The sequence below is a fragment of the Micromys minutus genome, assembly GCF_963924665.1.
Source record: "Micromys minutus genome assembly, chromosome: 11".
NCBI lineage: Eukaryota > Metazoa > Chordata > Mammalia > Rodentia > Muridae > Micromys > Micromys minutus.
In genome coordinates, this window is record NC_137980.1 from 54282177 (window position 1) to 54298612 (window position 16436).

Sequence of the window (16436 nt, forward strand, 5' to 3'; positions counted from 1 at the left end):
CACAGTAAAAGCAGCAGAACCTGTAGGGCTCCAGAGGACTCTCCTCCTACCTTCCTTGTTCTGTCTCCTGTTCCTTCCGGCTGTGTCTATGTCCCAAACACGTTAGAGACCTCACCACCAGGGGGCCTTTGCTCCTGACTCTCTTCCTAGCCTCTTTCACCCAGCTTGCATCTGGTCATCTTTTAGAATGGAGACTAGTTCCTCAGGGAAGCCCTCTGGATTAAGCCCCTGATTAGCCATCCAAATACCACTTGGCATCTTTATTTAATACTCCTCTGTACTCTGATTTACTAGACTGGCCATCTGGTTTATGTTTTCTTCCTAGTCCAGATTTTCAGATTCACAATACCAGAATTAATGACCCTAGTAGAATACCTTATTCACTGTGCCCCAGAGCCTGGGACATGGTTGGTATGCAAATTTGTTGGTTGAATGAATATTGTTGTTGTTACTGCTTCCCTAAAGCCTTCCTCTGACATTTTGAGGGGTATGTGTAGGCGCACCCCTCAGATCTGTCTTCAGGAGGCCAGGAGTGGTGGAACACATATGTGAGCCCAGACCTTCGGAGGTGGAGACCATCCTCAGCTACTATAGAAAGTTAAGACCGACCAGGTTAGAGCTTCCTGTGATCCTGTCTGGGACTGACATGATGGCATATGTCTTTAATCTTAGCACTTGGGAAGCCAAGGCAGGGGGATTCTGTGTGTTCAAGGCCAGCCTGGTCTACATGACAGGCTACTGACCCTCCCAAGGTTACACGCTAAGACAAAGCAAAACAAGAAAGAAAAAAGGAAACAAGAACTGGGTTGCTAGGAGCGGGTCAGTTTTGACCAAGACAAAGACGTTAGAGTCAGTGCCCTTCTGTGGGGCACTGTGTTTTCCAGGGCTCCCACTGATCTCTCCAGTATTGTTTATTGATACCGTGTACTGTTTATTGATACAGTGTATTGTTTATCGATACCGGGTATCAGTGAGCAATCTGCTGCCTCTCGGCTTCAGGTTCACACCCACACTCAGAAGACTGAGGTAAGAGGTTCATGAGTTTGAGACCAGCCTAGATAAATAGAAAGACCCTGGGAAGAGGCAGGGAGGGAGAGAGAGAGAGACCCATTCTAACACCAGTATTAGACAGCCAGAACACAAAGATCACCATGAATTCGAGAACAGCTAGAGCCACACAGGAAACCCGTATCACAAACGAACTATTGAACAAACGAACGAACGGGAAGAACGAACCTTTATGTGTGAGTGTGTGTGGGGGCGGGGGGCTGCGCGCCAGAAACAGGATACTTTTCCTCAGTACTGGGCGGGCCTGCACTCAGGAGATAATGTCGAACTTTGCCGGTAGAGGGTGCCAGAGAGAGCACGGTGGGCAGAAAGTTCCTAGTCCTGTGTGTGTCCATCTAATGATCGCCACCCCAGCCACAACGGCTGAGTAGCTGTCGGCGCCCTCGAGGCCCCCTGCAGCTCTCCCAGGGTAGAGGCCCCCCACGTTGGACCTCATATCGACAGATGCCCTCGTTCCACCGGCCACCAGCCGCAGTCCCTGCAGCTGCGGTTGTCCCGCTGCCCAGTAACTTTGGAACAGCTGTGGACGAGCACCCACGCAGCTTCTCCATATCCACTCCGCTAAGAAACCTAGACCCCAGCACAGAAGAGCGCCCCGCTGCCTCTAGGAACTTTGAAAGTTCCCTTTGTGTCTTTATTGCTTTCCAGTGTAAGCTTGCTCTTCTGTATTAATCAGACCCAGGCTTGTTTTTCGTTTGTTTGTTTTGTTTCTTTGGGGGGAAATACTGGAAGTTGAACCCAGGGTCTTGTACATGCTCCACAAACACTCTATTTCTGAGCCATATCCCCAGCCCAGTCAGCCCATTTTAACCACTGTGGAGTGACTGCAGAGGACACAGCCTCCAGTGTTCCCGGTCCCCACTCACCCCAGGTGTCAGATTAAGGGGCTCTCATTCCCTCCCCCTCCATCCCAAACAATCAGTGCCCTCAAATCTCTTCACATGACGAATTCCTTCTTAGCATCTGTTGCTCTGAGGCCCCAAAGACCGACTCTCCCCACTCATGCTCAGAACACAGTCTCGTGAGACTCTGCGTTCCTGCTCCTCAGCTAAAGACCAGCTACTTTCCAACACACCTCCCTTCTCCCTCTGAGCTGGAACCTTCTTCAGTCATTGTGGCCTTCTTTAAGTTCAGACTGACAAATCAGATCCCACCTCAAGGTTTGTGTGTGGGTGTGTGTGTGTGTGTGTGTGTGTGTGTGTGTGTGTGTGTGTAATGCCAGAGATGAAACTACTTCGGGTCTCACACACAAGTAAGAGAGGCTCTGCTAGCTACACACCCTCCACCCTTCATTCAAAGGTCCTTCATTCCCTGATTCTACTCTGCCCTCTTCAGAAGAGCCACTTCCTTTAAGAGGCTCTTCACCTGCTTCCCAGACTCCTCTTTGTGGTACTCGTCTCCCACAACACAATCTCCCTCACCTTTATTTATTACTCACTGTATTGGCCGCCACAGGAGAAGCCTGTGTGAAGCCAAGGACTTGGTCACAAGTAGCGCAGCATCCCCAGAGCAGGGGATCAATCTTACTAGGTCCTGCCATGGGTGCTCAGTGCAGATTTGTTCATTGCTTGACTAAGAGTGGTTTTCCTTTGCTACAGCCTCCCTTGAATGCCTTCTCTTCCCCATCCTGCCTTAGGCCCAGCCCCAACCCACTTCTCCGGGAGCCCCTTCAGGACTGTTCCTGCCCCGCCCCCCATCTCAATGGTTACATTTAGATAATAGATATCGTCCAGAGGGGATTTTGCAGGCACAACAAAGCAGGCTGCTTTTATTGGAGCCGAAGGGAGACAGAGCAGGAGGAGTAGGGGAGGGGAGAGGAAGGGAGGGGAGGGGAGGGGAGGGGAGGGGAGGGGAGGGGAGGGGAGGGGAGGGGAGGGGAGGGGAGGAGGGTGTCCTGAGCTGTGTGAGCGGTTTGCAAGGGCAGGCGGCAGACAGTGATGCTGGTCACTTTTTCCACTCCTTCTTCTCGTAATCCCAGTGGGCAGCCAGGCCCTGGATGGGGTTGCTTTTCATGTCCAGGAGGCGCTGGAGCTGCTGAGCTTTCCGTTCTTCTGTCAGGGTGACAACCTTCTTAGGGAACACTGTGGGGAAGGCAAGGGTAAGCCACTCTGTGCCTGGTCTACAGCCACACGGTCAGGGTCCCGGAGCTGAGAGTGTCTGTGCTATCTCCAAGCTCTCCCCCACCCCTCTGTCTCTCTCTAAAGCATGGTTTTACTTTAAATGTGGCTCTGGCTGTCCTAACTCACTATGTAGACTAGGGTGGCTTTGAACTCACAGAGAGCCATTTGCATCTGCCTCCCCAGTGCTGGGATTAATGGTGTGTACCAGCAGGTCCTCCAGACTCTCTTGAAAAGTCCAGGACCCAGGCTTTGCTCGAAGCTTTGCTTTAAACCTACTGCAGCGCCTTCCCGGCAGTGCCTGTTCACTCACTTATCCCTGTGACAGTTGCAGACTGATTTGAGGACTAGCTGAGTCACTCCCGGTCCCACCACTTCTGCACTTCGTGGCCTTGAACAACTCTACCTCTCTGGGCCTCAGTTTCCTCCGTGGCAGGAGTAAGTTCTGTCTGGAGGGCTATGGAGTGTGAGAGCTTGTGAGCGTCTGAGGCTTCCTAGAGTCTCTCTGGCTGTTGCCTCCCATCAGACAGGAAGGGCACGGGAGCTCCTGTGTCCTGCAGCTTCAGGAGATCATGGGGAGTAGAAGGTAGCACTTGGAAAGCTGAGGCAGGACAAACAACTTAAGGCCAGCCTGGGCTACATAGTAATGATAAATGGCAGGGAAGAACAACATTTAACCCAAAGGCTAGACCCTCAGAGAGGTACTTGAGAGACCCTTACCTATAGACTAAAAATGGCCCAGGGGCTAGACCCATTCTATATACTCTGCTCCCCAGGGTGACCCTCTTACCTAGGCTTTATCCCTGATTCCCAGTCTCCCCTCCATTCATTCATTTGTGGGGTACACACAGTGGAGCACCCGTATGGGCTGTGATGCATGTGTAGAGGAGGCAGTACTGGAGTCTCCTTCCAGTACGTGACTCTTGGAAACTGAGCTCAAGTTGCAGGCATGGTGGCACACACTTTACCCACCACCAGCAGACAGACTTTCTCACTGTCCCCAGGGATCACTCTCAGCTAAGCTGGCTGCAGGAATCCTGCCGTCTCTCTTTCTCAGTGCTGGAATTACAGATGTGCTCACCATGGCCCAGCATCAAAATAATAATAATTACAATAATTATGTATAATTATGTATCACATTTATATCATTTCTATTTTATTTATATATTATATAATTTATTATTATTAGTGTATTAATGTTCTGTCATCATTATTATTATTATTGTATGAGTGTATATCTGTTCGTCATATGTGTGTCTGGTGCCTGAGGAGACCAGAAGAGGATGTCATATCCCCTAGAACTGGACTTACAAACTGTTGTGAGCTCTCATGTTGGTACTAGGAATGAACCCAGGTCCTCTAGAAGAGTAGCCAGTGTTCTTAACTGCTGAACCATCTCTCTGGCCTGACATCTCAGCTTTTCGTGTGCTGCTGGGATGGGACTGAACTTAGGTCCTTTTGCTTACAGGGCAAGTTCTTTACTGACTGAGCATCTCCTACCCAGTCACTGATGTTCTCTATCCAGCGGTGGGGAAGATGTGCCCCAGAGACATAGCAAACCCTGAGCTAGACCATTTACCAAAGACTCCCATCTCACATCTGTGGGAGATGGGTTCCTGTCAAGCTTTTACAACAGCCACAGCTGGCTACTCCCGGCATTTAGGAGGCAGAGCGGGAGGCAGGCAGATCTCTGTCAGTTCATGGCCAGCCCGGTCTACATAGAACGTTCCAAAGCAGCCAGGAATCCACAGTGAGACCCTGTTTCAAACAAGTAAACACCCAAAGGACTGGCAAAATGACGTAATGAATGGGTAAATGTGCTAGCCACTAGGCCTGACTCTGACACCCAAAAGCTGCCCTCTTCCCTCCATGCTAAATAAAATTTGAAAAGAAATAAATAAAGAAGAAAAGAAAACCCCACCTCCAAAAACAAACAAACAAAACCAACCGGGGATGACTCTTAGTGTTCTCAGCACTTGAAATTTTACAGCAGAGTCATGTTTGCTAAGGATCCGAAGCCAACCTGAGACTACTCACTGGGGTTCACACCAGCCTGGGTGTGGTACTTCGAACAAGAATGGCCCCTGTGGGTTCATGTGTTTGAACATTTAATTACTAGGGAGTGCCACTGTTTGAAAAGCATTGAGAGGTGTGACCTTGTTGGAGGAGGTATGCCACTAGAGTGGGCTTTGAGATTTCAGAAGCCCAGTGTCTCTTCCTGCTGCACGTTGATCTGGACGTACAGCCCTCAGCACCGGGTCTGCCACCGTGCATGGACTAAACCTCTGAAACTGTAAACAAGCCTCCATCATGCTTTCCTTTACTAGAGTTGCCATGGTCATGGTGTCTCTTCACAGCAATCGAACACTAAGACATTGGGGTAAAGAATAAGACCTTATTTGTTTGGTTGTTTGGTTTTTCAAGACAGGGTTTCTCTGCGTAGCCCTGGCTGTCCTGGAACTCACTCTGTAGACCAGGCTGGCCTCCAATTCAGAGATGTGCCTCCTGAGTGCTGGGATTAAAGGTGTGCACCACCACCGTTAACACCACTACCACTCGGCAAGACCTACTGGACGGGGTGGATTCCCAGAAAAGGGACATTTCTCACATTTCCCAGCGTCCTGTGTAGCTGAGCAAGGACACGTGATCATCCGTATCCAATAGGACAGGAACAACAGAAGCCGGTCGTAGGCTGGTCACGGAAACCCCGTCTTATACAGCAAAGGCAGGCTTCCGTTCCTGTTAAGTGATGAGGCAGAGGCTCTGCAGACTTGCTCGTCTGCCTGGATCGTTTCGCTGGCTTTTTACTGAGAGAGGAGTAAACCCAGCTTAGCAGAGTTCCTGCATGCCTAACCCTGACCCTCAGAAAGGAGACGCCCAAGTCTGGGGTCAGCCTGGGCTGCATAGCAAACTTGCTTTCAAAGAAAAAAGGAGTGGTTCATAGTGGTGATTAATCACCTTTAATCCCAACACTTGGGAGGCAAATGGATCTCTGTGAGTTTGAGGCCAGCCTGGTCTACCTACTAAGTTCCAGTCCAGCCAAGACTAAGTAGTGAGGCCTTGTCTTAAAAAAAGCACGGGCTGGAGAGATGGTTCAGTGGTTAAGAGCACTGACTGCTCTTCCAGACGTCCTGAGTTCAATTCCCAGCAACCACATGGTGGCTCACAACCGTCTGTAATGAGATCTGATGCCCTCTTCTGGTGTGTCTGAAGACAGCTACAGTGCATTAATATACATAAAATAAATAAATCTTTTAAAAAAAGAGGCAAAAGGAAAAAGACCATAGGCTCATGTCTTCTAATTGTTGAACATATGTTAAGAAATACGTAGTTAATACCCAGCAATCAAAACGCCACTATTCACGTTCATGCATTCACTTGAACCTATAGCCCTCTCATTAAAGCCTCAGGAGATCACAGAGAGCTGGGTGTTACTAGTCCCATTTTGCAGATGAGAAAGCTAATGCCCAGGAGAGCTAACCTCCCTACATCCTCCACTAGGTGGCCATGTTCTGTTCTTCACCCTCCCTCTGTGGAGACTTTTCAGAACCCTTCAGATGAGTCCTAAATCTGGTCCCTGTGAGAGCTCAGCCAGTGGCCATGGACACAAAGGTCATAGATGGCCTACAGCCATAGGACCCACCCAATACTCACCATAGACCCGCTGCCACCAAATCACCAGAGCCGTGAATCCAGTGAAGAAGAAGACACAGCCCATCACCGTCTTCCATTCATTGGAGCGATGGTTCATCTCTGCGAAGGTCTCGTGGAACTGGAGCCGGTACACTGGAGGCAGACAGAATGTGGAAGGGGACTCGTGTGACCATACCAAGGACCCTGGAGCAGCCATTGTCCCCTGAGACTGTTGGCTGAGCCTTCCTGCACCAGAAGCTGTTCACTTAACCTCTGTGTGTGCACGTATGTACGCATGGACATGTATGTGAAGGCTGGAAGTCATTCCTTGTCTTCATCTTTCTTAATCCCTCTCTCCTGTGTATTTTGAGACAGTCTCTTACCAAACCTGAAGCTCACTGGTTGGTCTAAACTAGCTGGCCAGAGAGATTCTCCTGTCTTGGCCTCCCCACGGCTGGAGACTGCAGGCCAGTGCTTGTCACCCCAGTTTGTTTGTTTCCTGAACTCCATGTGCTCACGTTTGCATGCAGCTCCTCACTGACTGAGCCCTCTCTCCCGTACCCAGCCCTTCTTGTTTGCTTGTGTGTTGTGCTTGGTTTGAGTCTCACCCCTGCCTCTGTTTGCTGAATGCCTCCCCCTGTAGGCAGCTCACCCCTGCCTCTGCTTCCTGAATGCCTCCCCTGCAGGCAGCTCACCCCTGCCTCTGCTTCCTGAATGCCTCCCCCTGCAGGCAGCTCACCCGTCGGATTCTCATTAAACAGTTCTGTACCCAAAGCACGGCAGCACTGTGCAAGGCAGTGACCAAGTTGAAGAAAAAAATCCTACCCTCGTGGAACTTAAGAGGGAAGACACCAGACGTTTCAGCAAATGTGTTAGGGGTAGGGTGGGAGAGCCGCCTCCATTTAGGGAGACTGAGAAAGCCCCTAAGAGGACATCTTGGAACCCAAGTTTGAGAACAGAGAAAGTCAAGTTGAAATTAAAGAAAGTCAGCATGGGGTCGTGGCACATGCCTTCAGTCCCAGTACTGGCCAGGTAGAGGCAGGAGGATCTCAGTGAGTTCAAGGGCAGCCAGGGCTACATATTAGATACCAGACCAACCAAGGTATATTCAACAACAACAACAAAAACCAAACAAACAAACAAACAAACAAACAAAAAAACCCTAAATGCTCCTGGACTTCTACAGATGGAGAAGGGCCAGGGAAGGGTGGTGTGGCTGAGGAGGAGTGAGCCTTAGCAGGAATCAGATCCCACAGGGCCTGGCCAGCCACAGGAAAGACAGATTTGGGTTCTTTTTTTTTTTTTTTTTTTTTTTTTTGAGACAGGTTTTCTCTGTATAGCTCTGGCTGTCCTGGAACTCACTCTCTAGACCAGGCTGGCTTCAAACTCAGAGACCCACCTGTCTCTGCCTCCCAAGTGCTGGGTCCAAAGGCCTACACCACCACTGTCTGGCTGGATTTGAGTCCATTCTAACTGAAGAGGAAAGGTGGATTTCTAACATAAAAATAAGCTGTCATGTGACAATTTTTCTTCCCTGGTTTTCCTCCCCCTGCTGAGGATTTTATCTGTTTTGTAGAACTCACCCTCCCGGACTTTTGGAAAAACAAGGGCTCTGTTCACCAATATGTTCCCAGAACCTAGATTGTTGGCAGCACACAAGAGGCTCTGTTTTGTATTGTTATAAATTTAAAACTATAAAACACTGGTTTATTTTGGAAGAGAATCTCACTACACAGCCCAGGCAGCCCTTACATCCATAATCCTCCTGCCTCAGTCATTCCCAGGGCTGGGATTACAAGTGTATATCACCATGCTAACTTAAATTTTTTATTTTGGGGCTGGAGAGATGGCTCAGTGGTTAAGAACACTGACCTCTTCTTCAAGAGGTCCTGAGTTCAATTCCCAGCAACCACATGGTGGCTCACAATCATTTGTAATGAAATCTGGTGCCCTTTTCTAGTGGGTCTGAAAACAGCTAGAGCATACTCATTAATTTAAAAAAACATTAAAAAAAACAAAACAAAAATACCCCTTTATTTTTGCTTAAGTTGTACACCTTCTGGTAATTATCAAAATAGTCTCAGTCAGATCTGCCTAGGCTCTGGCGTGGTTATCAGGAGATGTGTGGACTAGGCTATCGTAACCCACTCCCCAACATGGTGGCTCAGCTCAGACCAGAATCACAGAGTGAAAAACCAAGAGGGGACAAGGAGTGTCTGTGTGCTAAGAACCTGGTCTCTGGAGGACTTCAGGATGGACCCTGACCCTGACTTCCTTCCCTCCTTTTTTCCTTCCCCCCTTCCTTCCTTACCTGCCTCTTCATTCCTGGTGACCATCTTTCCCTTCCTCCTTACAGCCCTCTAAGAGTACCAGCCCCAAGTGAACAATGTTTCTCTGTACTCTAAGTAGCTCTGAAACAGCAGTGTGAAGGAAAACTGAGAGCTGGCTCAGCTTCCTGGGCAGAGCTGTCTTGGGTTGGGCAGTTTGGCTGCCAAAGTGACTTTCTACCCAGAGCAGCAGAAAGAAGGGAGGAGGTGGGGTGAAGCTGAGAGCTGGGAGGGGGGACACGGGCAAGAGGTCCAAGCTCAGTTGGTCTTTGTTGAGGGCACTGGTGCCATCCCGTAGCTCACCAACCTTCCCAGAGTGTGTGGTGTGGCGTGGGGTAGTCCCGGAGCCTTCTGTGTGCGAACAAGTCCTGGCCAATGTCTAGTCTAAGCTGTGTGGCCAAGCCAGTGCCTTTATCTTTCTGAGCCTCGGTTTCCTACATTTGTGGGACCAGCTGCTGGCCACTTAATGGTGGGTACAGGAACATACTTAGTGTGGTGACATTGGGTAAAGAAGGAAAGAGGGGGCTGGAGAGATGGCTCAGGTGTTAGGAGCACTGACAGCTTTTCCAGAGGTCCTGAGGTCAATTCCCGGCAACCACATGGTGGCTCACAACCATCTGTGGTGGGATCTGATGCCCTCTTCTGGTGTGTCTGGAGACAGCGACAGTGTATTCATAGAGATAAAATAAATAACTAGAAGAAAAGAGGGGGCACTCCATTCCTGATATAGAGGGGAGAAGGATAAGATAGAGAAAAGGAAGGTAATGAGGGAGGGAGAGGAGGGAAGAGCAGAGAGAGAGGGAAGGAGCATGGAGAGGAAGGAAGAGGGAGGTTGGGGAGAGGGGGAGTGAAAAGGAGAAGGGGAGGGAGGTGGGAGAGCGGTGGGGGATGTGGAAGGAAGGGAAGGGAGTCAGGCAAAGCACTTGGCATGTAAGCTTACCTGGCAAGGGTGCAGCCTGGCTGTTCCCAGCCATAATGCCAGGGCCTGTATTTGTAGTAGATGCCCAGTAAAACACCCAGGGAGCGAGTGAGCGGGCCAGCTTCTGGCCATTGGTACCTCCTGAAGTAAAAGATGTCTGCCACCCCAACTGTGGAATGAGGCAAATAGACTCTAGATAGCCAAGGTTAGCCCAGGGCCACATGGCCTTCCTACCTCCCTGCTCCCTGCCTACCTCAGCTGTCTCTCTGTGCCCCATTTAGTGTCCTAAGGACCCTCCACATATGTCACCTAGTGTGACACCTTTCTCCATGGCACTTGAATTCCCCAGTAAGACTTCATGGCGACCCCATCTGCCTTTCGAGTCTGCATTCCCAGGGATACACCCAACCTTAGCCACACATCCTGTCTCACACCATGAGGTCAGTCTAGGTGACTCTTCATGTTCCGAGTGTCACTAGCTTCAGACACAAAAGTTTGGTGAATAAAAGGGTGAGTCGAACACCCCCTCCCCGCCTTCCTCTTCTCTCCAGCCAGCCGCCCTAGCCCAATACTTACAGGCCACTTTCTCTGCTTGGCTCAGCTGGGTCCAGCTGCCCTTCTCTTTCTCCTTCAGAGCCTTCTGCTCCTCGCTGAGCTCTGTGCAGAAGGGTTCATCTGGCATGGGATAGGAGCGCTGGGCAAAGCAGTCAACATACGGGGTCTTCCTCGGCTGGCTGCCAGCTACAAGTACAAGAGAGGGAGCTGTGTCCAGGCTGCCCCAATCACCCTTCCTTAGCCATGATTTAATTATAGGTACGTAGGACATTTCTTGTTCACCTTGTGCCACTTTATGGCTTTCAGGTGAGCCGTTGGCTCCTTGGCCACATGTCACTCTGAACCAGATGATGTGGTCGTCTCCATTTCACAGGTGAACACATTGTTCCTTCAGGCAAGGAACGCAGCCAGGGCCACAGGTCACCTCCTCTTTGCTGCAAACCCTGTGTCCTTTGGGAAGGAGATCTAAGCCTGAGGGGAGGTCCAGTAAGGCAGAGTCTAGGGGTGAGGAAGGGCTTCAAGAGGGAACTGAGAACTGCCATGCCAACTATAAAGTACCCTGTGCGTGTCTTCACACCTGCCTAATGGGGCTTCATTAGAGACAGCTGGGTTTGCACTGCTGCTTAACACACCAGACACTGTGCACGGTTGTATCTGAGCAGCCTCATCCAGAAGGTGTGGGTGATGGAGAGATGGTTTCACACCTCAGTGGAGGCTTCCAGATACTGTACCCAAAAGTCTGCTGGGTGAAGAGGGGCCAAGAATACAGCTTGGCCAGTAGAGTGTTTGCCTAGTATACAGGAAGCCTGGGGGTGTGAGAAGGTCTGGGTTTGATCCCCAGTACGACTAAGCATGGTGGAACGTGACTGTGGTCCCATCACTTGGGAGGACTTGGGAGGTAGAGGCAGGACGATTAGAAGTTCAAGCTTGTCCTTAGCTGCATAGCAATCACCAGGTCAGTTGGGTATATGGCAGCCTTTCTCCAAAAAGAAGGAAAGGAAGGGCCTGCAAGTGACTCGGGGGAAAGGTGGCTGAAGTGGCCAGATGACCTGAGTTCAGTCCCCAGAGTCTTTGCAAATGTGGGCAGAGCCATTCCACAAAGCTGTCCTCTGATCTCTACAAGCATGGTATAGCAGGACCCCGTGTATCCCATTTGCATTCAATAATACATTTCAACGGCCCCCATTCGTGGTACAGCGAAGCAGCAATGCTTTAAATTAACATTTTAAAGCACCAAAGGCCAGCCACAGCACTGTTCAGTGATCACCAATCCAGAAAGGACATTTGTTTGTTCCCCCCCACCCCAGCCTCTTCTAGAAGCTTCCCTTGGCAACTAGGTCTTGGCTTCTTGCAGACTGCTGGGTTGCCCTGAGTGAGGCTAGAAAGAGGAGGGTCTTGCTAGAGGCTTCCCTGTTTGTTGACATTAGAGGCAGGAGAACAGTATCAGCAGTTTTTGTTTTGAGTCTCCTCCTTCTCTGTGTCTCTGTCTCTCTCTCCCTCTCCTTTCTCCCCCTCTCTTCTATTTTGGTTGTTTGAGACAGTCTCCCTCTGTAGCCCAGGCTGGCCTCTAACTCACAGTGATCCTCCTGCTTCAGTCTTCCAAGTACTGGGGTTGTAATGAATCAACAAATGGTATCTTTGAAATTATTCTCCTGAGCATCAGGACATTCCTCCTGCTACCTCATCGAAATTTCTCCCGCTTTAGACTTCCTTCTTCTGATCAGTCCCCAAGGTCTGGAAAGGAGACTTCCGGGTCCCCATCCTGTAGCACCCTCCCCTTGGGAGAGCAAGGCCTTAGAGGTAAGGTGTAGGAGCCGAGCTCTGACGAGACCTGGAATGAAGGGTTTGCCCTCTCCATCCTCCATGGCCCCATTTGCTGCAGAAACTTGGTCTAGGACTCAGGGACAGGATCAAAGGAAGTGATATAAGCTAGTTAACAAGTCTTCCTGTCAGAGCGCTGGGCACCAGCATCTGAGACTTACCAGCACTTCCTGGGCTGTGTGTCCCTTGAGTTCTGAATCCTCCTGTCCTCATTAGCAGACTCCGGGCAGCTCTGGAAAACATCTGCAGGACGGAAGACATGTCTGGTCCAGCGTTATGTTGCTCTCTGGCTGTTCCTTGGGGCCAGAATCTGATTTGCTGGTCAGGTGACCATTCCAGCTTTGTCTAACACCACCATGGGAGTTGACAGGGGTCTCTAGACCAGTAGTTCTCAGCCTTCAGCAGTGACTCCTTAATACAGCTCCTCATGTTGTGGTGACCCCAACTGTGAAATTATTTTTGTTGCTACTTCATAACTGTACGCTTTGCTACTGTTGGGAATTCTAATGTAAATACCTGATATGCCCATGGTCTTAGGAGACCCCTGTAAAACTCCCAGGTTGAGAACCGCTGCCCTAGGTCTTTGGGGCCCTCTTGAGTTCTCCATTCATCGTTTGGGAAGTGGAAAGAGGTCAAGTCACTGGGTGAGATCTGAACGGTTTAGGACAGGGAGCCCTGCGTTCTGAACCCAGCCTCTGAAGTCAGCCAAGTCGGGAAGCCCACTAATTGTCTGCCCCAGAGGAAAGTCCTGAGCCTCCTCCGGGCAGGGCTGTTAACGTAAGCAGATGCTCTATGTCTGACTCCAAGGTCTCCTTAATTGACTGCCTACGTGCGCTGTGCCGTGCGCTCTGCGCTGTGCGCTCTGCCTGCTCCGCTGCAGGAGGAGGGGGCAGGCTGCGCTCTACTATCACTCTGGATTCAGACCGGCACATGCAGAGTCTGGCATCCCAGGGGCTTTTGAGGCCAAGGACCAAACTGAGTCAGCGGGTGGGAGAGGCAGCATTTCTAGGAAAAGAGCTACCCCACCCTCTGAAAAGAGACCCCGTTTCTGGGGCTGGGGATGATACTTGGGACTAGGACCTGGCATTAAAACGGGTCAGTGGGGGAACCTCAGCAAAAGAGGGTTGTGTGGTAATGAAGCAAAGGCTTAGGGTGGCCACCACGAACACCCCACCCCCGCGACCCTTACCTCAGGTGGGACTCACAATTGCAAGCTGAAGGCGGTGGCGGAGCTACCCGGGGCTGCCCTGCTGAGTGACTGGCAGGGAACTGCAGACAGGGCTGAGGGGACCAGAGCACGCCCCGCCTCCACCCGCCACCCCCGCGTGGGAACGTCCCGCCTCGGTCGCTTGTGCAGGGCCACGTCCCCAGGGGCACAGGAAAAGAGAAAGGACTGTGGCTTCCCGCCTGGTCTTCACAGGCGTAGGCACCTCCGCAGACCCCCAGCTGACAGAGGAACAAGAGCAGAATCCTGATGCCCCAACTTTCTCCCTGCCAGCCCACCAGGAATGCTCTCTGGTTTTGTTGAGTCGGGGTTTCCTGTAGTCCAGGCTGTCCTGGAACTCTATACAGCGGACTGTGGCCCTGAGCTAGCTCTTGCCTCTACTTCCAGGGCACTGAGATTACAGGTGTGACTCCAGTGTCTCAGCCTTCCAGCCTCCTGCCCCAGGTAGCCTTCAAGTACCACTGTGGGCTCTCCTGGGCTCTCCACCCTAAGAGAGATGCGGTAAGGGGAGAGGGGAAAGCCTCCTTCAGCCGCAGGCCACCAGCACCCCAGGATTCCAGAGGTAGAAGCAGGAGGATCCCAAAGTTGGCTTTGCTACAAGGTGCTGTCTCTAGGGAAATAGAGATAAGCCTCACCCCTGGATCTCTCTCTCTCTCTCTCTCTCTCTCTCTCTCTCTCTCTCTCTCTCTCTCTCTCTCTCTCTCTCTCTCTCGCCTCACTCACCCCTGGATTTCCTATCTAAGCTGTGACTCTCAACAAAATGGCCCAATGTCTCTCCAAGCTCCAGTTCTCACTCCCATGAGAGACCAAAGGTTTGTTCCTATCTCATGCTTCACAGGCTGTGACACTTCATGACCAGAAAAACCTCAGTACATTTAATAAGTAATTACTCTAGAGGCAGAGACAGGCCTCTATGAGTTCGAGGCCAGCCTGGTCTACGTACTGAGATCCCAGAACAGCCAGGGTCATGTAAAAAGACCTTACCTCAAAAAAAATTAAAATTAAAAAATTAAAAATTAAAAATAAATGTATTATTATTGTGTGTGAGTGTGTGTGCATCCCCACATGTGTGTGCATCCCCACTGTGTTGTGAGTGTGCATCCCACATGTGTGTGAGTGTGCATCCCACATGTGTGTGAGTGTGCATTCCTACATGTGTGTGAGTATGCATCCCCACTGTGTTGAGTGTGCATCCCACATGTGTGTGAGTGTGCATCCCCACATGTGTGTGCATCCCCACTGTGTTGTGAGTGTGCATCCCACATGTGTGTGAGTGTGCATCCCCACATGTGTGTGCATCCCCACATGTGTGTGAGTGTGCATTCCTACATGTGCATGAGTGTGCATCCCCACATGTATGAGTGTGCATCCCCACATGTGTGTGAGTGTAAGCATGTATGTGTCATACTAGTGAGCCCATGGAGTTCAGAGGAAGGTTTCCAATCATTATGGGTTCAGAATCAAACTTGTCAGAGTTGCTCAGCAAGTGTCCTTATCTGGTGATGAGTTCAAGACTAATTTAGGCTACAAAGTCAGACCTCTCTTAAAAGGAGGTCAGTGGAGCTAGGTGTGGAGACACATGCTTATAATTCCAGAAGGCTGAGGCAGAAGGATCACACTGAGTTCAAGGCCAGCCCGGGATATATATATTGATTACCAGGCCAGCAAGGGTTACATAAAAAGATCTTGCTTAAAAATCAAAGCAAGGGTTGGAGAGATGGCTCAGTGGTTAAGAGTTCCTGCTCTCACAAGTTCACAATCCAGTTTCAGGCAGAGGGGAAGACCTGTTAGAGCCCAGAGGCAGAAAGACCTGGGTATTTTCCAGACCAAAAGGCAGGCTAAAAGGTGGGCAGGGTAGAATGAAAGAGGCGTGGTAAATGAGGGGGAGAGAGGGATGGGCACTGCGAGGATCTTGAATTTTATTCCAGAGAGAGGACTGGGGCTTGTGATGAATGCTTTGCTGTCATAGCCAAAGGTTCAATTTCCAGTACCTAAAAAAAAAAAGAGAGCAGGAAGCATCCAAAGGCTAGACGTGGGGCTGTGGAACTGGAGGAGGGCATGGATTCAGTCGGGGAGGGCTAAGGATTGTCAGTGAACTGTAGGTGGGGGCTGTGGTTCCACTGTGAGCTGGCCTCAGAGTATCCTGGCTTTGTGTCCATGGGATATGCCCATTCCCAACCCACCCATCAGGGTTCCAGTTAGCCCATCCCGCCCAGTTTATTAAAAGAAAGGGGTATAGTTCAGGGAAAGATACAAGGGCAGACATGTAAAGGAAGATACTAGAAAGAACTTACAGGCAGGATGCAGATCACCCGGGTAGCAGGGCCTGGAGAAGGTGAATATGTCGTTGTGGGATTCCAATAGCTGTCTGCCAACTGCCAAAGGCAGGCCCTGCCAGTTTCCAGTGGTAACCCCTGGAAGCTGCCCTTTTCTTCAGAGGGCAGAAAAAGACCCCAAATCACACCGCCTTGAAGAAGTACACCTAGCATCTTCACTGCCACAGCCCAGTCCCACCCCACGACCTCCCCCACCAGTGATTTAACCTAGGGTGTTGCCACCACACCCAGCATGCCTTCAGCATCCCCAGATGGGTGGGTAGCTAGCTGCGCTGCGCAGAGTAGCTTCTGTATGAGCTCTTGGGTGAGCAATGCCACTTTTGGGCCTCAGTTTCTCATTTCTCACAGGGCCTCCCTAGGGAAGCCTTATGTGGACCATGACCCTCTGCTCTTCTCTGTCCTTTCCCACCAGCCTCTGTGGGAACTCCAGGCTTG

General features: G+C 50.7%; 1 protein-coding gene across 1 annotated transcript; it reads right to left on the minus strand.

Annotated features, from left to right (window-relative positions):
* Positions 1-2965: 2965 nt before the first annotated feature.
* Positions 2966-13688, minus strand: COX4I2 (cytochrome c oxidase subunit 4I2). Its single transcript, XM_080925720.1, has 5 exons — positions 13630-13688; positions 12602-12683; positions 10641-10805; positions 6840-6971; positions 2966-3149 (listed from the first exon to the last, which is right to left on the minus strand). The coding sequence occupies exons 2-5, from the start codon at positions 12681-12683 to the stop codon at positions 3013-3015; spliced, it is 516 nt and encodes a 171-aa protein (XP_080781846.1). The 5' UTR covers positions 13630-13688; the 3' UTR covers positions 2966-3012.
* Positions 13689-16436: the final 2748 nt, after the last annotated feature.